We start from the raw sequence: 22,971 nt of genomic DNA, 5'->3' as shown, positions 1-22,971 counted from the left end.
TCAGTGCTATTTAGCGCAATCGTGATATCCATTGAAGTTATAGGTTATGCTAGAGCAATATTGGCTGCACTAAGTTCCGCTAACCCATCTCTGGTAAATGGGATTTGTAGTATCAAGTTGCACGCTAATGATAGCACGGAACAGCAAAACTGCTTATTGTAATCCGCACTATCATTAGGCGCTACTTGTGATGGGGCCCATCATATATTACTCTTGACACAGAAAATTATTTTATGAATGCTGCTACTCTTATTTGTCATCTTTTTTTTATTTATCAAAAAAAGGGTAAAACACGTTATAGTTTAGGGCAGTCATGGACAACTTCCCAAGACATGGTAATTCAGATTAAAGTCACATGAAACCCCATATTTTTCTTTTATAATTTATGATTCACTTACTAGTTTACTTTTATTTTCCAGTTTCCTTCATTGTCTAGGTATATTTTATTGAAAAGCAGGGATGTAAGCTCAAAAGTGTGCATGTGTTTGGAGCACTTTATAGTAGCAGTTTTACAAGAATCCATTTGCAGAGCACTAGATGGCAGCACTGTTTCCTATCATGTAGTGCACCAGACGCCCACCTAGGTATCTCTTCAACACAGAATATCATGGGAGCAAAACAAATTTGACAATAGAACTTAATAGGAAAATTTTAAACATTGTATGCTCTATCTGAATCACAAAATAACATTGTTGGGTTTCATATCCCTTTAAAATGTTGGAAGCCATAAGAACTGCAAATAAATGAATAACATTTATACATATAAATAATTATACAGTATATATGCTAAAAAAAAGGCTAGTGGGTCAGGGGCAGATTTAGGTAAGGTTTTAGGGTACCCTCAGTCTGCTGTTCTCGCCTCCAGAGGGGTCTTTTGAGCTGTTGCCCCCTTTTTTTTCATCCACCAGAAACTATGACACAAATTCTTCTCCAATATCCACCATTGATCCCTGATCTAATTTCTTAACCAGATGGCTGGAAAATTACTATTGTTTATTTGTCAGAAAAAAAATACAGATTTGTGAAACGGACGGATAATTTGTTTTTGTACAGTTATCGGGAAGAAATCTTATAACATTAAACCATTTAGAAAAAAAAACTAATTGCTTATCTGTAAAAATTCTAAGATCATATTACTCCATGATAATTTGGTTATGTATGGTTCATATCAATTCTATCATACTAGGAACACACGTAGATTTCCATCTTTTAAAAAGCAAATTTCAACCGATTAATATAACTGGATTAATTAACTTGAAATTTCTCTGAATCTCATAATGCTTATATAAAAAAATTACATTAATAGGAAGTAAAGAACAATCATTATCTAAGTATTTATTTAGCCAAAAATTGATTTTCTGCCAAACTTAAAAAATCTTTGGACACAACCACAAACAATACAATAGGTCAGCATGTAAAAAATGACATCTAAAACAATTTATATTACTTCCTATATACCATTTAGAAACTGTGGAAGGTGTAATGTATATTTGATTAATAAAGTTTAAAATGAGATTCTCTCCAACCTAATCTAACTCATGTTTTTTCCATAAGAGTAATGCTATGCTATGCTTTATTATCTCTGGTGTTATATCAGAAAATAATGAGATCATTTAAATACTTACGGCTAGATTACGAGTTTTGCGTTATGAGTGAAAAAGCTTCATAACGCTGCTTTTTCACTACCGCTGGTATTACGAGTTTTGCAGGTATATCTGTCCCGCACACTTTTTTGGCCATAACACAACGTAACTACCGCAGCTTTCAAAAAGTCCTTTTTCAATGGGACTTCCATAGCGCCGGTAAAGTGCTAAAAAGTACACTAACACCCATAAACTACCTATTAACCCCTAAACCGAGGCCCTCCCGCATCACAAACACTAAAATAAAATTATTAACCCCTGATCTGCCGCTCCGGACATCGCCGCCACTATAATAAACATATTAACCCCTAAACCGCCATACTCCCGCATCGCAAACACTAGTTAAATATTATTAACCCCTAATCTGCTGTCACTAACATCGCCGCAACCTACATTACTGTTATTAACCCCTAATCTGCTGCCCCCAAAATCACAGCCACTATACTAAAGTTATACCTAACCCTAAGTCTAACCCTAACACTAACACCCACTAACTTTAACATAATTAAAATAAATCTAAATAAAAATTACAATTAATACCTAAATAATTACTATTTAAAACTAAATACTGATTTCTTTGGGGCAATGCCCCGCAAAAGGCCCTTTTAAGGGCTATTGGCAGTTTAGTTTAGGCTAGGTTTTTTTTTATTTTGGGGGGACTTTTTTATTTTGATAGGGCTATTAGATTAGGTGTAATTAGCTAATTGTATTTAATTAATGTAATTGATTTAATTGTAGTGTAAGGTTAGGTGTTAGTGTAAGACAGGTTGGGTTTTATTTTACAGGTACATTTGTATTTATTTTAACTAGGTAGTTAGTAAATAGTTAATAATTATTTATTAACTAGTCTACCTAGTTAAAATAAATACAAACTTAGCTGTGAAATAAAAATAAAACCTAAGATAGCTACAATGTAACTATTAGTTATATTGTAGCTAGCTTAGGTTTTATTTTACAGGTAAGTATTTAGCTTTAAATAGGAATTATTTAGGTATTAATAGTAATTTTTATTTAGATTTATTTTAATTATGTTAAAGTTAGTGGTGTTAAGGTTAGGGTTACGTTAGGGTTAGGGTTAGACTTAGGGTTAGGGGTTAATAACTTTAGTATAGTGGCGGCAACATTGGGGGCGGCAGATTAGGGGTTAATAAGTGTAGGTAGGTGGCGGCGAAGTCGGGTGGCGAAGTTGGGTGCCGTATGGAGCTCAATTTTGCTCAACGCTGACATATTGCCTGCTAACGCTGGGTTTTTGCAAACCTGTGATAGCAGCGCTATAGGGAGGTGAGCGGTGACAATAACTTGCAAGTTAGTACCGAGCTGCTCATAAGGCAAAACTCGTAATCTAGCCGTTAATTATTTAAGTGTGGCTGTCCATAGTAAGTGGTTAAGTTATTATATAAAATATCTAGAGACCAAAGGCCTAAATTATTAAACTTAATTGCTTTATCTAATTATCCTAAATTCCATACCAGGCCACATTCAGTCTGGAGGGAATTATATAAGTGCCTTAATTGCAAATATGCAGTTCTAGATAACGTAAAATCTATTCTCAATCTGTCAAATGATTTAATTGTTTTGGTCATAAATTTGATTCAGATATTTTAGACATTTGTTTTTCCATTTATTTGACCGGTGCAAATTCAGGATTACCTAAAATTAGGAGATACTGTGATATTCTGAAATTAATTTGAAAAATTGTACAATTTTTCTGTCACGTCAGGATTATATTTCTCAGTGTACAAAAATTAACAACGTTAGCTGGAAGCTTAGATGATGGGTAATGTAATAAAGCTTTTAATGAAAATGGTGATACTAATTTTGTTTCCAGCATGTTGAAAGCTATATGTTCGGTATCTGTAAGACAGTCTAGAGCGACTTTCATCATGGTGGATAAATTGTTAAACCTAATGTTCAGAAATGATAGGCCGTCATGATGTATATGCAGTGACAATTTCAGGATAGGTATTCTTGGTTTCTTCCCTTGCCATATACATTTTGTACATGTCTTATGGAAGAACCTTATATTCTGATTATAAATAAACAGTGGTAAATTATGTAATTTAATGTTGTAGAGTTGTGGGAAGATTATTGTTTTAATTAACATAATTTGAGCAGATAAGGATATGGGTAGAGATATCCATTTTAAGAGATCAACATGACATTTATGAAGGAAACTAGTTTAATTCATACCATTGATTTGAATTTATAGATAGTATAATTCCCAAATATTTAATCTGTTCCATAACTTTAAATGGAAGATTCTGTGAGTTTTCTGATATTTTATTAATCCATAAGATCTCTGACTTTTTTAAATTAATCGTATAGCCTGAGATTGAACTAAATTCATGTGCTATAAGTAAAAACTGTGGTATACTATGTTTGGTATTACTTCATCTCCTGTCTTGGCAATATAGCTAATGGTTCGATAGCAAGATTAAAAATTAAGTGGAACAGGGGACAACCTTGTCTTGTTCCTATCTCGAGATATAAGTTAGGAGATAATAGACGATTTACCAAAATTGAAGAGGAGTAATTTCTATAGATTATACAAATAAAATTGTTGAAATGACCTGTCAAACCAAAATGATCTAATGCCGTGAATAGGTAATCCCAGACTATCGAATTGAACACATTTTCTGTGTCATTTGTTAAAAGTGCTAGATCAATTTTATGATGAGATTTTTTGGGGGGGAATTTTGTTTTTCAAATAATCTAAGACTAATAATGCTTTACGTATATTTCTAGCCACATTTCTACCCCCCATAATGCCCGAGAGTATTATGGGATCCAGAACTTTTTAAAGTCTATCCGCGATAACAGGCATAATTTGTAGTCATTGTTTAAAAGTAAATGGCACAAATTCTTAATTCATTTTTTTTCCTGGGGTCCCCAAAACAAGTGAAAAGTGACACATGTAGCTCTGAGGCTGCGGACATCAATCCACCCAATCGAATATGATCGGGTTGATTGACACCCCCTGCTAGCGGCTGAATGGCCGCGAATCTGCAGGGGGCGGCATTGCACAAGCAGTTTACCAGAACTGCTTGTGCAATGTTAAATGCTGTCGGCATTCAGCGATGTCTGGCGCACATGATACACTACAGCGGATCATGTCTGCCAGACATTGATAAATCGGCCCCTCTGAGTGTCAGCTAAATGTAAAAGACCTCCTATGCCTCAACACACTACAAGTTTTGAGCAGAAAGAAGCGAGAAACCATCAAGGGGGTCAAATCACTTCTGTTTACATGTGCTACTGTCAACAAAAGAGGTAAAATAACTTATTTGTAAGTTATTAGCAGCCAAGGGGTAAAATGACTGCTGAGTTGTGAAAAATATGCATGTTGGGATCAAGAGTGGGTGTAGAATTTTAGGGAGGACTGTGTAACCCTACCTAGCATTGTGCCCAGCAACCAACAAATTGCACACACAACTTACCCTGCATCAAGAGTGTTCTGCATTCAACAAGGGGGATTAAAAAGGGGAATAACTATGTTTAAATATCTGTGTAGAATTGTAAAATGATTACCTAAACTATTATGTATTATCAACCAATGTTATGTAATTTTAAGCTTTGGTATTAATGTCTATTAATTTAAAAAAACTTTTGTTGATATTCATATAGAAGGCATTGGTAATATTAATAATTCAGCAAAGTTCTAAAAAAACATTCAGCTATGGATTTGACATTGATAGCCATCAAACTTGATAGCAAAAATAATTTTGTTAAGTTATTTGTGTTGGGCAATCAAATAAAACCTGATACTGTTAAATATACTGGTAAAGGGACACTGTATTTTAAAACTTGTTGTACCCTTACTGTGTTCCCAGTAATTAAATATCTTGTACACTACCATTTTAGCTTTATTTTTGTATTTAAAATATTTGGTTTTGCTCATTGAAACCGCAACCCATTGTTCTCAAGAACATTCCCACTTAAATAGGCTGAGCATCTAGGAATAGCGAATATTCAGATCTACCTCGCTCTATACAGAAAGGCCAATACTTAGGTGCTGAAATTAGCATTATGGGTGGTGGTTTCAGTGAACAAAACCATCTATTTCCATTCTAAGAATAAACCTAAACAAGCAATTTCCAATACATTTAATACTATGCACCTGGTATAACAAGTCATGGGTATACATTAGGGGGGAAAACTTACATTACAGTATCCATTTATGATGTTAAAACAGCCAGAAGCAAAGCAATACAAATGAGACTTTGATATTGGTATTTTTAACTTGGAATCTGTTTTAAATTGAAATGATCATCTAGTTAAGGCCTTAAACAGGACAGTTATTCGTCAGCGGATATCCTGGTTTATAGCTAATGATATTATGTTAACTATAAAAGCTTTAATTAATGTACGGCAAGATTACGAGTTTTGCGTTATGAGAGGTGCGGTGCTAAGTTGCACGTTATTGTCACCGCTCACTTACCTACAGCGCTGGTATTACAGATTTTCCTAAACCCGGCGTTACTAGGCAAGAAGTGAGCGTAGAGCAAAATTGTGCTCCATACCGCACTCCAATACCAGCGCTGCTTAAGTCAGCGGTGAGCTGGTTTTAGGTGCTCGTGCACGATTTCCCCATAGACATCAATGGGGAGAGCCGGCTGAAAAAAAGCCTAACACCTGCAATAAAGCAGCGTAAAGCTCTGTAATGCAGCCCCATTGATTCCTATGGGGAAACTAAATTTATGTTTACACCTAACACCCTTACATGAACCCTGAGTCTAAACACCCCTAATCTTACACTTATTAACCCCTAATCTGCCGCCCCAGACATCGCTGACACCTACATTATATTTATTAACTCCTAATCTTCCCCTCCGGACATCGCCGACACCTACATTATACTTATTAACCCCTAATCTGCTGCCCCCAACATCACCGACACCTACATTATACTTATTAACCCCTAATCTCCCGTCCCAATGTCGCTGCAACCTACCTACACTTATTAACCCCTAATCTGCCTCCCACAACGTTGCCGCCACTATAATAAGCATATTAACCCCTAAACCGCCACACTCCAGCATCGCAAACACTAGTTAAATATTATTAACCCTTAATCTGCCGCCCCTAACATCGTCGCCACCTACCTACATTTATTAACCCCTAATCTTCCGCCCCCAACGTCGCCAGCACTATACTAAATTTATTAACCCCTAAACCTAAGTCTAACCCTAACACCCCCTAACTTAAATATAATGCAATTAAATCTAAATAAAACCTACTATCATTACCTAAATAATTCCTATTTAAAACTAAATACCTATAAAATAATCCCTAAAATAGCTACAATATAACTAATAGTTACATTGTAGCTAGCTTAGGGTTTATTTTTATTTTACAGGCAAATTTGTATTTATTTTAACTAGGTAGAATAGTTACTAAATAGTTATTAACTATTTACTAACTACCTAGCTAAAATAAATACAAATTTACCTGTAAAATAAAACCTAACCTGAGTTACACTACCACCTAACATTACACTACAATAAAATAAATTACATAAATTAAATACAATTACCTAAATTAAAAAAAACCCAAACACTAAATTACACAAAATAAAAAACAAATCATCAGATATTTAAACTAATTACACCTAACTTATACTCCTATCAAAATAAAAAAAGCCCCCTCAAAATAAAAAAAACCCTAGCCTAAACTAAACTACCAATAGTCCTTAAAAGGGCCTTTTGCGGGGCATTGCCCCAAAGAAATCAGCTCTTTTACCTGTAAAAAAATACAAACAACCCCCCCAACAGTAAAACCCACCACCCACACAACCAACCCCCCCAAACAAAATCCTAACTAAAAAAAACTAAGCTCCACATTGCCCTTAAAAGGGCATTTGGATGGGCATTGCCATTAAAAGGGCATTTAGCTCTATTACTGCCCAAACCCTAACCTAAAAATAAAACCCACCCAATTAAACCTTAAAAAAACCTAACACTAACCCCCGAAGATCCACTTACAGTTTTGAAGACCGGACATCCATCCTCAACGAAGCCGGGAGAAGTCCTCAACAAAGCGACAAGAAGTCCTCAACAAAGCCGGGAAAAGTCTTCATCCAAGCTGGCAGAAGTGGTCCTCCAGACGGGCAGAAGTCTTCATCCAGACGGCATCTTCTATCTTTGTCAGGTTCTGCCTTGTACAAACCCTCTCTCCTCTTAGTTACACCCACAATTCTCTGATTCGTTCCTCCTTCTTTAAGAGAGCAGCTCTCCTTTCACTCCCTGCTCAGTATTGAAGTCACTACACCTGTGAGGATTTCCAACCTGTTTGCTAAAACCTTTCTCTTCGCTGGAGGAAGGATTTCTGAGCCCTTTCTACTTGTTACAAATTGCTACTTTGAACTACTTAGAACTTGTCACTCTATCATCAGTGGGGTAAGGTACCTTATTATTTGATGTTTACTTTTCGCTGCTTTTCCATTGCCGCAGCTCATACCCCTGTGTGAACTACTGCCTGTCAGCAATCTGCAGCGGAGTTGCGAGTGCAGCGTGACGTCACTTCCGGTCCTGTTCCGGTCTCTGCCAAACCCCTCTGAGACATTAACGAAGGTACACAGCAACTATTCCTACTCTTACAAATTATTCGCAAGGTACTCTACTCAGCTAACATCATCCTATGTACACATACAGCTTGAACTTACTACCAAGTATTAAACTGTGCATTAGTTTGTTATATTATTCTGGGTTTCTACCTTTAATCTACTCCAAGTACAGACGCAATGTTGCCTGAGTCTTTTCCCTTTCTTATCATTCTTCTGATAGTATCTGAGTGTGATATTATTAGTTAGAAGTCTTCCTCCTTCAGTATCCTACTGAATGAGTATATTCCTAAAGATATATAAATATGTTGAACCACTAGACTGAAGGATTCCTTTTCCATCAATAGAGGATTCAGACAGTCTGGTGTAACAAATATACATTTATTTTTATACTGCAGTTGTGTTCCACTCCTTTTTCTGGAAACAGATTCTGATATAATACTGAGCCCTAATTAACTATGGCAAATAGTATATAACCTTACTCAAAAAGTTGATCAGCTTGCACAGGGCCTCCATGATTTACAGATTGAAAATGCTGCCCTAAGAAAGGTTATTACAGATTCTATTGCTATTAAAGGTAACCAAACTGAGAGTTATATTGAACTACCTACAACTCTTGAAGCATTCATGAAAATGGCTGTTCAGATAGACCGACGATTACGTGAAAGGAAGGCAGAGAATTATGCCACAGATCCAAAACCCAAGACCTCTTACAGCTCCACCGCCTCAACCACTGTTACTTCTACAAAACCCTCTGTAGAACCTATGGAGATCGGCTTTCTTAGAGGCCCCCTCTCTCAGGAAGAGAAACAACGCAGACGCATAAAGAATCTATGTATGTACAGCGCCAATCCGACCCACAGTGTCCAGGATTGTTCTCTTCTCCTGAAGAACAAGAAATGTAAGTCCTCTAATTTGTATACATCCTTTCTCTCTCTGATACAACCTTCTTATTGTACTCTGTCTGTCTCCCTACAGCTGGAACAAAGTCTTCTGAGGATCAATGATGCTATTATTGACTCCGGCGCTTCAGGGAACTACATGGACCATGACTTCTGTCTCAAGAAGAACATTCCTCTCATTAAAAAGTCCACTCCAATACCTATCAGAGTCATAGATGGTTCATTTATGTGTTCTGGCCCAATAACTCATGAGACTATACCTGTAATGCTCAATATAGCTGGACATTTTGAGTTAATTTCTTTTGATGTACTACCTTCACCTCATTTTTGTTTGGTTTTAGGGTTAAAGTGGCTACAACTTCACAACCCCACTATAGTTTGGCACCCTTTTCAAATAAAGTTTTGTTCCACTTATTGCAGAGATACATGTTTTCCTAGTCCTCTTTTGTTACACTCGACTACTGATTCTGAGGGGTTACCTCCTCAGTATTCTGAATTTAAGGATGTTTTTAGTAAGGTTGAAGCAGAGAATCTGCCACCTCATAGGGCATATGATTGCCCCATAGATCTTCAACCAGGTGCCCGTATACCCTTTGGTCACCTATACCCCTTAAGCACTCCTGAACTGGAACATCTTAAAGTGTATCTTGACGACAACTTAAAAAAAGGTTTTATTAGGCCTTCAACCTCCCCTGCTGGCGCTGGGTTCTTCTTTGTTCGTAACAAAGATTCCAGTCTCAGGCCAATCATTGATTATCGTGAACTGAACAAATGCACGATCAAAAACCGTTACCCCCTGCCTCTCATACCAGAGATGATCGAGAAACTTTCAGAGGCTACCATTTTCACTAAGCTCGACTTAAGAGGGGCTTATAATCTGATCAGGATCAAAGAGGGACACGAGTGGCTAACGGCATTTAGGACCAGGTACGGTCTATTCGAATATCTTGTAATGCCGTTTGGCCTTTGCAATGCCCCTGCCACTTTTCAGTTCTTCATCAACGATGTCTTCCGTGATCTCCTGGATATATGTCTTGTTATTTATCTGGACGATATACTCATCTATTCCAGAACTCATGAAGATCATGTGAGGCATGTCAGACAGGTCCTTGCACGTCTCAGAGCACATAAACTCTACGCTAAACTGGAGAAATGTAATTTTCATACAACCCAGGTTTCTTTTCTAGGATATGATATATCCCCATCTGGAATTCAAATGCAGAAAGAAAAAGTTGAAGCTGTTCTGGATTGGCCTGAACCTAAGACCAAAAAAGACCTCCAACGCTTCCTTGGGTTTTCAAACTATTATAGGAAATTTATTAAGGGATTTTCTAAAATAGTGAAACCTCTCACGGTTTTAACTGGGTCTACAACATCTTTCTCATGGGGTTTAAAAGCTAAACAAGCTTTCCATTATCTAAAATCCAGATTCACCTCTGCGCCAATTCTTCAATTTCCTAATCCTTCTTACCAATACACCCTGGAAGTTGACTCTTCAGATTTTGCCATTGGAGCCGTTCTCTCTCAACAAAAATCTCAAACTGATCCTCTCCATCCAATTTCATACTTCTCCAAACTTATGTTACCTGCCGAACAGAATTATGCCATTGGTGACAAGGAGTTGTTGGCCATCCGACGCTCTCTTGAACATTGGAGACATCTCCTGGAAGGCACTACTCTACCAATCAATATATTTATAGATCACAAGAACCTTCAATATCTTCAGTCTAATAAAACTTTATCTGCTAGACAGGTTCGTTGGAGCCTGTACTTCGACCGCTTCAATTTTGTTATCATTTACAGACCAGCTAATAAGAACATCAAAGCTGATGCTTTATCTTGTCTACCTGAACGGTCTGTAAATCTATCCACCAGAAAGGACATTGTCTCTCCAAATTGCTTCATAGGTCTCACTACCCCTTTTTTGACTGATCTTCAGAATTACTGCAATGAACAATCAACTCCTCCTGAACCTACTTTGATCAAGACTAATGGTATCTATTACCATGGAGAGAAATTTTTTTTACCACCTTCCTTGAGGACAAACGTTATACAGTCCTGCCATGACATTCCCTTAGCAGGACACCCAGGTGTCCAACGAACTCTTGATCTTGTCTCTCGGACTTACTGGTGGCCACTCATGAAATCCACCATTTCAGAATACATTGCCAGTTGCAGGACTTGTATCACCTGTAAACCCGAAAGAAAACCACCTTTTGGTTTGCTTATGCCATTACCAATTCCCAACATGCCTTGGCATCATGTGTCCATGGATTTCATAGTAGACTTACCACCATCAAAAGGACAAACGACTATACTCGTTGTCATTGATTTATTCACTAAAATGGCACATTTCATTCCTTTCCATAAACTCCCTACTTCCTCTGAAACCGCTACCCTTTTCATAGACCACATCATCAAATTGCACGGGATTCCTTCCATCTTAACGACTGATAGGGGTACGCAATTCACCTCAAAATTTTGGAGCAAATTATGTGAATTGACCAAAATGGAACATCGCTTTACCACAGCTTTTCATCCGCAAACGAATGGCCAATAGGAAAGGTTGAACCAATGGCTTGAACATTTCCTGAGATGTTATTGTTCCTATCAACAGAATGACTGGATGACATATCTCTCTATGGCAGAATTTGCTTACAATAATCTATCTAATTCATCTACCAAGATGACACCTTTTTTCGCAAATTATGCTTATCACCCCACATTGACTTTCTCAACTCTTCCTTCCTCAGATTCACCTTACATCGATGATCTCCATTTTTCACTTCAGGAGAATTTCAACCACATACAGGAGAACATCCGCAAGTCCCAGCAGTCCCAGAAACATTACTATGACCTTCGGAGACGTAAACCTCCCGATTACGCTATAGGTGATATAGTCTGGCTTTCCACTCGAAACTTGAAACTACAAATTCCGTCCAAAAAGATGGCCAGTCTTTTCTTAGGTCCGTTCCCTATCCAGAAGGTTGTCAATGCCAACGCTGTCAGATTGAACCTCCCCAGCTCCTTGAAGATACACCCTACGTTTCACGTTTCGCTGTTGAAACCTTATACACCCACAAGGGATGGACGGATCCTTCTACCTCCTACAAATCTTCCTCTGGCACCAGATGAGTACGAAGTTGACACCATTTTGGACTCCAGGTTCTACAGGGGTGTTCTTCAGTATTTGGTGAGGTGGAAGAATTATTCCAGTGATGAGGACTCCTGGGAGCCACTCTCCAATCTCAAATCACCTAGACTTCTCTCTTTGTATCATCGTCGCCATCCTGACCGGCCTCGTCCTCTCGCTGTGGAACAGCGTCCTTGAGGGGGGGATTCTGTCAGGTTCTGCCTTGTACAAACCCTCTCTCCTCTTAGTTACACCCACAATTCTCTGATTCGTTCCTCCTTCTTTAAGAGAGCAGCTCTCCTTTCACTCCCTGCTCAGTATTGAAGTCACTACACCTGTGAGGATTTCCAACCTGTTTGCTAAAACCTTTCTCTTCGCTGGAGGAAGGATTTCTGAGTCCTTTCTACTTGTTACAAATTGCTACTTTGAACTACTTAGAACTTGTCACTCTATCATCAGTGGGGTAAGGTACCTTATTATTTGATGTTTACTTTTCGCTGCTTTTCCATTGCCGCAGCTCATACCCCTGTGTGAACTACTGCCTGTCAGCAATCTGCAGCGGAGTTGCGAGTGCAGCTTGACGTCACTTCCGGTCCTGTTCTGGTCTCTGCCAAACCACTCTGAGACATTAACGAAGGTACACAGCAACTATTCCTACTCTTACAAATTATTCGCAAGGTACTCTACTCAGCTAACATCATCCTATGTACACATACAGCTTGAACTTACTACCAAGTATTGAACTGTGCATTAGTTTGTTATATTATTCTGGGTTTCTACCTTTAATCTACTCCAAGTACAGACGCACTGTTGCCTGAGTCTTTTCCCTTTCTTATCATTCTTCTGATAGTATCTGAGTGTGATATTATTAGTTAGAAGTCTTCCTCCTTCAGTATCCTACTGAATGAGTATATTCCTAAAGATATATAAATATGTTGAACCACTAGACTGAAGGATTCCTTTTCCATCAATAGAGGATTCAGACAGTCTGGTGTAACAAATATACATTTATTTTTATACTGCAGTTGTGTTCCACTCCTTTTTCTGGAAACAGATTCTGATAATCTTCATCCATGCGGAGCGGGTCCATCTTTAAGATATCTGGCATGGAGCATCCTCTTCAAACGAAGTCTTCTTCCTGAATGAATGTTTCTTTAAGATGGCGTCCCTTGAATTCCGATTGGCTGATAGAATTCTATCAGCCAATCGGAATTAAAGGTGAAACAATCCTATTGGCTGATGCAATCAGCCAATAGGATTGAGCTTGCATTCTATTGGCTGTTCCAATCAGACAATAGAATGCAAGCTCAATCCTATTGGCTGATTGGATTTTTTCACCTTTAATTCCGATTGGCTGATAGAATTCTATCAGCCAATCGGAATTCAAGGGACGATATCTTGGATGACATCACTTAAAGAAACATTCATTCGGGAAGAAGACTTCGTTTGAAGAGGATGCTCCGCGCCGGATGTATTGAAGATGGGGTACCGGACAAATGGTTGATATAAATACAAAATCTTGCACTGATAAACTATTAATAGTATAATCGTCAGTGGTGCATCTGCCCTGAGGAAGCCTTGTCTTTGAAACTGACACAAAGGGTGAAACGATCGTAGGCATTGGATGGACTACTCACGTGACTAACCCGGAAGTGATGATGCTGTTGGTTCATGCCTTGTGGATATCGGCGTGTTGAGCGCACTGAGCAGCAGCTGGTGTAACTGAACGAGCACTGTGAGCGGATACTGTAGCAAGAGTACAGACGGTTCATGCGGATTACAATTACATATCCAGGATTCAGATAAGTTTATGAACTTCTACATCTGCTTATATCTGGATAATAACTGAACTTTGCAATAACCGCCTTTTGTGGAGGGTCAGCCTGGTTTGACATTGTTTGCACTATACTGGATATGCTATGTATGAACTGTTAACAATTTTGTCTTTTCTGACATGTATCTGTTTGTATATACCTGCAAGCAACTGCTGTTACAACTTTTGCTATGATAGGATCATTTGTATACCACTCATAAGGCACCTCATCATACTTAGATCCCAAGATTGTTTCTGTCCGGTAAATATCCCTTGTATTTTCTTGGGTACCGAGCACAGTAGGGTGTAGTATGCTAGAGGTCTTTCTGAATGATTCATATTATCATATGCATAACGCTCAAACATTATGCCCATTAGTTGGGACTGCTGATATTACTTTCCACTGTGTGCTAGCTGTTCATTATTAATATTCCATCACATTTGGATCCCATTTGTTATCTGCCTGATATTAGTTTTGGAGTGGGGGAAGAATCAGCGCTAATTATAACCTAAAGCCAAATACAAGTAGGGACCCTCTCAAAAAATCCCTTGGGTGTGAAGCTAGAAGAAAGAGGTAGTATTGGCGCTTACAGCTAGGATAAGATCTATAGTGATGAGAAAATTCTAAAATAATTCTAAAAAATATATGAGCAAAAGTGGTTTAAAATATTAAGGTCCTCTATACACCTTGTTTAGGCTGCTATATAATGATACCTCACTCTAGTTCAGATATAAAAGAGTATTTAATACTGTTAAAATTACAAAGCACAGTAGAAATAAAACAATGTTTAAAATATTATACTGGAAAAAGGTCAAGCACAATCACAATTTTAAATTTAAAAGGGAAAGGGTATGCAGGGCAGTTAAACCTAACTCTAAAGACTATCTCAAACAAGCAGATTACAGTAGAGAGGTACAATGGCTTTCAGAACGGTTCCCTATTTTTATATATCTTAATACATACGCAGAAAATTATGCAATCCTAAACACTTTAAATATAACACTCAAGTATATCGACACTTAAAATCTGGACGTCCAGTAGTTTAAATACACATGTGAAAACAATAAGTCAATAAAAATAGGAATCAATGAAAAATGTCCCGTAAGAGCAAAAAAATACATATATAGGCTGTGGATGATAGTATGACCTGTCTTGCTTGCATACACGTTGGTATTGTATACCACCAATATATCAGTCGAAACTTAGTCTCTTATCTTAATACTCTCAAATGTAGTTGATCTTGCTCATCGAGTATTGGATCAGACTTAGACACATTTGAGAGTGGTACCTTAATTCGTTGCTGTTAGAAGAGGAGAAAAGGGCAGCTGTCTGTTTAATAGAGCTGATCGGTCCTTACGGTCTCTATTCCGTATTTGGTCTGTGTCAGATTGCCGTCTCTTCCAGATCACACAGAGCGGTGTATTCAGTAATCCAGCTGGGTCTCCGCTGGCGTCAGCGGTGTGAGGGCTCCATCTGTCTCCGCACGTCAAGTAGCGTGGAGCTGTGTCAGCTGTCAGGTAGCGTGGAGCCGTATCAGCTGTTTTTCCGGTATCCGCGCACTCTCTGCTTTCAGTGAAAGCTGGACTGGTTTGTTTGTTTCAGAATCAGTGGTTGTAGGTTCCTCCTTCTTGGCTTACAGCTGATAGTGAATTCTTCTTCATGGGAAGTAACAACACTCCTCTTTTTGCATCCAATAGAGGGTGATAGTAAATGTCTCAAAGGTGGGTGTAGGTGAACAACTTCAACGCGTTTCTCCCCTTCCTGGGGCTTTTTCAAGAAGTGTTCATCTGTCTTCTAAAACTCCTTAATATACACCTCATAGGTGTTTCATTGGTCAGATGGTCTTGTGGGTGTGTAGTTCAATTTATTAGGGATCTTTAAGGTGGTATTCTTTAGTTCTAAGCAATAGTGGTGTTATACACATATACTGAAACAGGTTAAGTAACACTCTCCATTTGTACAAAAAACATAAACATTTGGATAATTAAATGGGTCATTGCTAGTGAAAGAAATATAGTTAAGCTCAGTATATTTAAGTTTAAAAATATGATAAAAGTAGAGTAGAATGACATTTTTAATCATACATATAGGGGCTTAGATCCAGTTCTGAGTTTAGACCTAGGGGGTATAGGGTTTTCATATTGTATATTAGCTCAGCCTCTCTTTTGAGTAGTTAAGTCTCATAGTTCCCCCCTCTCCAGTCACGCTTAACTTTCATTATTCCCCAGAAAGAGAGATCTTTAAGTCTGTTATTGTGGACATCCCTAAAATGGCTATACAGATGTGTGTCCATCTTTCCCTTTTCTATTATGCACAGGTGTTCCCTTATTCTTTCCCTTAGTGTTCTTGAGGTCTCACCTAGGTACTGTTTTTTACAGCTACACTGTATTAAATAGATGACCCCTTTATCGGTGCAACGTACTGTATCCACAATGGGAAATACTTCACCCGTCTGTGTGGAAGAGTGCTGTTTTATTTTATTACTGTAATTGCATGATCTGCAACAATGGCAAGGGTAAAAACCTTTTAGTATATTCCCTAACAAATCCTGTTCTTTTAGGGGGGGTTTGTTTTAAATTCACTTGGCGCTAATAATGTTTTTAAGTTTCTGGATTTCCTGTATATAAATTTCGGATTAAGGGTGATTTTATCCCCTATGATTGGATCCTCTCTCACATGATGCCAATGTTTCTTGATTATTTTTTCTATGTTTTTGTGTTCTCCATTAAAGTTAGTGATGAAAGGAACTGATATTTCATTTATTGGCTGTGTTTCAATGTTGGTTTTGTCTTTATATGTAAGTAATTTTGCTCTATCTATGCCTGATATTAGCCCTTATACTATTTTGGGTATCATGTGCAGCTAGGGTGTAATGTGTTTGGAATATTTATAAACATTAGGCATATTTTATGCTATTTTGATTAGGTGTGCACACCTTCAGGGACAAAATTGATGTCATGTGTTGGTATACATATGTTATGTCTTGATTATTGGTGACATATGGATTAGAGATGAAACTACATTGTTAAGATATTAAATCTTTTGATTTGCTTATAAAAGAGTGCTTGATTCCCTGTCTTTCATATAGTTCATTGAATTGTATGTTCTATTTCTTCTCTTATAGTTTATTGTTATAATATATATATATATATATATATGTTTATTTATGTGTACATATGTATTTATATGTGTATATATGTCTGTAAATACATATATGCACATGTACACACATATAAACAAATATACATACATATCTATCGTTAGACATGTATGTGTATGTATCTCTATGTTAAAGCCCTTTGCCTGCCTTTTTTTATTTCAGCCCTTATAACTTTTTTGTGCAATTTTTTGAAAACAATTTTTGTAAGATTGTGTTATTATGAGTGTAACTGTACTTTGTAATATATTTTTGATGTGTTTCGTGACACTTTTTTGTTTTGCAAAACAGTTAACCAGAGCTCTTAGGTCGCCCTAACAGGAAACGCGTCAACTTCAATTGCGCTCAAGCAATCACGTTTACTTTCAATTTGTAATACGAGCATAAAACCCGACACCTGCAAACACCCGTGATAAACCCCTGTTCTCTTGCACATAACTGTTTGCGCTCCAAACATAATCTAGCCCTATATATTTAATGATGAATTTTGGAAGAAAAGGGTAAAGTTTTACTTGGGAGCCACAGGCAATGCAGGTTCTGAGCAGAAGGCGGCCAGTGAGTCAATCATGAGCAGAAGTTTGCAAGTGACTTTCCTACTCAGGAGCTTAAAAAAAGTTTAACTGATGTCAATTCTAAAGATTTGTGAGCATCTCACATAGTTACCTTGGGTAAAAAAATGAAACCTTTAATAAACAAGCATATCTTTTTTTGTTTTTTAAATCTCTACAGTTTTTCATTACAAGACTGGAGATTGATACTTATTTGACTAAATACTGTGTAGTGAGCTACACAACCAAAGTTTTGATTCAATCTGGAAGCAGAATGAAAAAAACTTCTCTAGGTTAATATTGAGCTATTTTTAAACTGTTTTTGCTTTAGCTGCTCTCTGCTTTTCCCTTTAAAATTAACAGACTCCAATTTTAAAAGCAGTAATATTTAAGTGCCTCCTACTTTTCCTGAGTTAGTTAAGGCCAGGAAAGAAACAAGTAACACCTTCTGTAGCAGGAATTTAGTGATGACTTGAACACTGGACCTTTGTAGCACAATATTCCATTCATCACTACACATACTGCACTCACACACACTTCAGACTAGCATGTTGTACCCACAAATAGCACAAAGACATTTCATTTTAGATCCAGTAATAATAAAATACAACAGGTTCGCTTTTTATTTTACACATTTCACAATGGTATTTTTTTTTTTGGTATTAGAAACATTCTTAGATCTGTCTTCTCTCTATGCACATGTTTTATTAAATATTTGTTTTGCTTTTTACAAAAAAATATAGAAAATGTTGTACATAACATTATACACAGAGGCTCCTTTTAGAAGTCTAAGAGACTATTGCAATTTCATTTAAATAAAAATAAAACAAATTAGTGCTCCAATTATTTGTATTTTTTAATAATATTTTTTAATATAAATAGGTGCACGGAAACATCATGCACTGCACGGTCCCCGGAGAGAGCGGATGGGGCATGGATTAGCGTATTTCTCTGTCCTAATAGGGGGTTGTAAGAATATACTACAAAACCAGAGATACAGCTTAAAATGCAGGGGAAGCAGAGTAATGGTGGATTCTTATCAATCTCATGCTGTCAGCAAGCCTGTCCACATACAGCCACATTAGATTAAAATACATATATTTTTAAATTAGTAGAAATTGATTTTTGATAAATATCTGAGCCTCCTAGTAGGTCTGTCATTAAAGGAAAAGAAAGAAACCCAACATCTTTCATAATTGAGAAAGTGCATCATTGCATGCATTTAATTCTATTATCAGATTTGCTTCATTCTCTTGATATACTTTGTTGAAGGTGCAGGAATGCACTACTGAGAGCTAGCTGAACACACCAGGTGATCCAACCACATAAGGGATATAAGTTCAGCCACCCATCATCAGCTAAATCAGAGGAGTGTATAACTGTTCCTGAGCATACCTAGGTATGCTTTTCAGCAAAGAATACCAAGAGAACAAAGCAAATTAGATAATAGAAGTAAATTGGAAAGTTGTTTAAAATTGTGCCCTCTGTCTCAATTATGAAATAATTTGTTGAGGGGGGGGGGGGGGGGGATCTGAGCAAATATGAATATTGAAAGCAGGGTTTTTCTAGATCACAGACCTATGGATCGGTTGGTAATTGAGGTGGTGGGAGAGATATGTGTGGATTATTTTCTAATACTTTATTCTCATTAAAATGACTATTTGCCAGCATTTACCCCTCTCCTTGTCCTGCTAGAGCAAAGGGTATGTAAAAAAAGGGATTATCTTGCACATTTATGGCTGTTGGCACCTTTAAAATTTGGGAAATGAGTTTGGATTCCTAATACCCATGACCCACATCACCTCCTAGAACCACCACTGACTTAGAAATGAATGGCTGCAAGGGAGATACACCTAAATAATTTAAAAGGTCATATAGAGACCAGCTATAACTATGATGAGATATATTTTCCCATCCTTACATAGGTGGACTTAATAATGACTCCTAATAGAGTCGTACAGTGCCAGTATCTGGCATATTACTTGTGGCTTTCAAGTTAAGAATGCAAATTAAATGTAATAAACTTACAATAAACTATTATATTAAAGCAATATTAAGTGCATAATTACATAAGTGCAGTAATTACATAATAATTCTGTGCAAATATTCCAGAGTATATTTAAATATTAAATTGTATATGGACGTGCCATTCAGATCAACACATCATGAATGTGTATGAGCATGAGTCTTTGTAACATAATTAGTAAAATAAATTATCTTTTGTTCGAGATGGAATACGGCTTATCCATATTAACTAGATAATCTAGATCATTTACATTATGGTAACAGAGTGACATCACAATAACAGTAGCAAAAAATATTTGGAGGGAAAAAAAAGACTAAAATGAATAATCTGAGGGACAAAGATATTTGCAGTGTGGGAATGAGCTGTGATGCCAATTCTAATAGTTTTGTGCCTCTTGTCAGATGTAAAAGCACTTGTGGACAGAACTTTTTTCTTCCTAATCTTCCACCCACCCACCCCTTTGTCCTCTCATATTTGAGATACATTCAGCAAACAATTCACAATTATTTATTTAAGATCCTTGACGTGCAATGTGTTTGTAACCTTTAATATATTTATATTTTTAATTCGGCCAGCCTGGAGTTTAAATAATAAAAATATCACATTATAATTAATTAGAACAAAGGGAAAATAAAATAGTCTTTATGGCTTTAAGTGTAGCCTTTCTATTCTTCGTAAGGTTGTTTCTGCCAATCGTTTAACCCTCTGAAGAAAGGCACAACGTGAGCCTATACAAAGGTACTTATTCACCATTAGTAAAAATGCTGAAACCTAATTTGCTTTGGTGATTTTTTTTTTATATACAGGTTGGGTTTTCTTGAATATAAACTCCTTATATGCGAAAACAAAAAAAACAAACAAATTGACACTGTTAATATAAATGTTCTTTAAAATATTTCTTTTTTGTCTGTTTCCATTTTAATGGGCCTTTTTCTGTTCAGCTCTGCCAATGGCTCTCGACCGACTTCTGGGAGTTCTCTTGTGTCTGTAGGTGGAAACTGCAAGGAATTAAGCACAAAAGGAAAACAAATGAATAAAAAAAAAAGGTCAGGGGCAATGATTATAAGCAACATTTATAAATAATACAACAGATGACAGAATTAGACTAGGTACTCATAAAATGTATTAGCTTATATTTCCATAAAAATGGGTGTGTTTAATACATTAAAAGGAACAGTGTACACTTACATATTCTCCCCTTTAATGGGTTCCCAAATATCCATTTTACCAACTGGAGTGAGTATATGATGAGAGAGAGGTACTAAAATGTTCATTTTCTATTGTTCTCTCTGATGGTCTAAAGCTGTCTGCTCAGGAGAGATGATTTAACAAGTCTTGTTAGTACTGCAAGGTACCCTCAAACATTTATAAAAACGCACATTTTAATTTGAGTGCTGTTTATCGTGCTATAATAAAATAAGGTTTAAAAAAAAAATCTTCCAAAATATTCTTTGATTTTTCTAACTTGGCCTTTGACTAAACAGTAAAAAAGAAGAGAATTTGTGTAAATACTTAGACAGAAAAGATAATGAGGTCTGCTTTCCATGCTAGCTCAATCCATTTAATTGGGTTGTGGTTACAATTAGCAGTAACAGTTGTTTCATATACATAATCATACCTAAAGGCATGCAAGCGATATTAGAGCTCCACTTTGTAATACCAGCGTATGATAATGTGCGCTGGTTTTACAAGTAAATCACGTTCACATTGCTAGGAGGCATTGCGCTTATGAGAGCGCGCTTCCATAGGCTTCTATGGGAGCCTCGTTCTCATGCTGTCAGAGAGGGCATCAGAACATCATGCAGCAAAGGGGGTAAGTAGTGCAGTGATGGGAAGCATTTTTATATATATATATGTATATGAATATATACATATTTCCCATAGACTTTAGAGGGCATTTGGGGCACGTTTAGAAAATTAACCAGAGATCTAATCTCTGGTTAATTTTCAGAGCGCTTATGGTCAGTTAAAGGGACAGTAAACCCCAAATTTTGAATTTCATTATTTAGCTAGATAATACAATTTTTAAAAAGTTTCCAATTTACTTTTATTATCAAATTTGTTTCGTTCTCATGTTATTCTTTGTTGAAGGGATACCTAGGTAGGTAGCGTGCATATGCCTAAAGCACTACATGACAGGAAATAGTGCTACCATCTAGTGCTCCTGCTAATGTATAACATTGTTGCAAAACTGCTGCCATATATTGTTATGGACACATGCACACTCTTGAGCTTACATCCCAGCTTTTTAACAAAGGATAACAAGAAAATGAAGAAAAATTGATAACAGAAGTAAATTGGAAAGTTGTTTAAAATTGTATGCTCTATCTGAATCATGAAAGAAAAAAAAAATGGGTTTTATGTCTCTTTAATTATCACACAAATTTGCCCGTTATTATTATTATTTTGAATAACAGATGTTTGAGTGCACTGAAACAACTTTTTATGCTTCTAGAGGCATGGCCTTGACCACCCGAAGAGCTGTGGGGGTTGTCGTTATCAGCCAATGCGAAATCAATCCCTGTATATCTGTTATGCATAACTATGTATTTATTGTTATTTTCATGATCAATTTAAACAGATTTAACCTTTTGTTCATTCAAAGTATTTTTAACATGTAAAATAGAGGATGTTTCATATACATGATAGATTTTTTAAATTTGTTTTCTTTTTAATTCTTCCAGTGTTCTTATATTCTATACAATTCTAAAGTATAGAAATCAGATCAAGGTATTAAAGTTTTATGATTCATATATCATTTTATATGTTATTACTATGTCAATCTGTATATCAATGTCTCTTTAAGTACAGCAAGTGTGTGAAAGAATGACAGTATTATATATATATATATATATATATATATATATATATACAGTATATATATATATATATATATATATAAAAAAAAAATTTTAAATAATTTAATAGGATGCTAACAATATATTCAATTCAGAAAGAATGGATGGTGTCTGAAGTCAATCTGAGTACTACATATTGGTTTCTTAAAAACCCCTGCTATGTGGTTTAGGAAGGAAAGGAAAGAAATGATTGGACGATTGCAGACAGAGCTGTTTCAGGTCCAGGCAATTGCTTAGACTGGAGTTCAACAATTACGCCATTTATCTTAGGCAAACTGAGTAGATGACATTGCTCCTTTGAACAACCAAATTCTCTTGTCCACAGGTCATT

At 36.6% G+C, this 22,971-nt stretch overlaps 1 protein-coding gene across 1 annotated transcript in view; it reads right to left on the bottom strand.

Moving 5' to 3' along the window:
• Positions 1-18,353: 18,353 nt before the first annotated feature.
• ACAN (aggrecan) overlaps positions 18,354-22,971 on the bottom strand; it is a 145,620-nt gene continuing 141,002 nt past the window's right edge. Inside the window, exon 19 of the mRNA XM_053717660.1 lies at positions 18,354-20,780. Coding sequence (XP_053573635.1) covers positions 20,701-20,780 — 80 coding nt within the window. The 3' untranslated portion in view covers positions 18,354-20,700. The remainder of the gene's footprint in view (positions 20,781-22,971) is intronic.

The sequence above is a fragment of the Bombina bombina genome, chromosome 6 (assembly GCF_027579735.1).
Source record: "Bombina bombina isolate aBomBom1 chromosome 6, aBomBom1.pri, whole genome shotgun sequence".
Classification (NCBI taxonomy): domain Eukaryota; kingdom Metazoa; phylum Chordata; class Amphibia; order Anura; family Bombinatoridae; genus Bombina; species Bombina bombina.
Note: the sequence above shows the minus strand (reverse complement) of the source record. Positions and strands in the feature narration are given on the sequence as shown.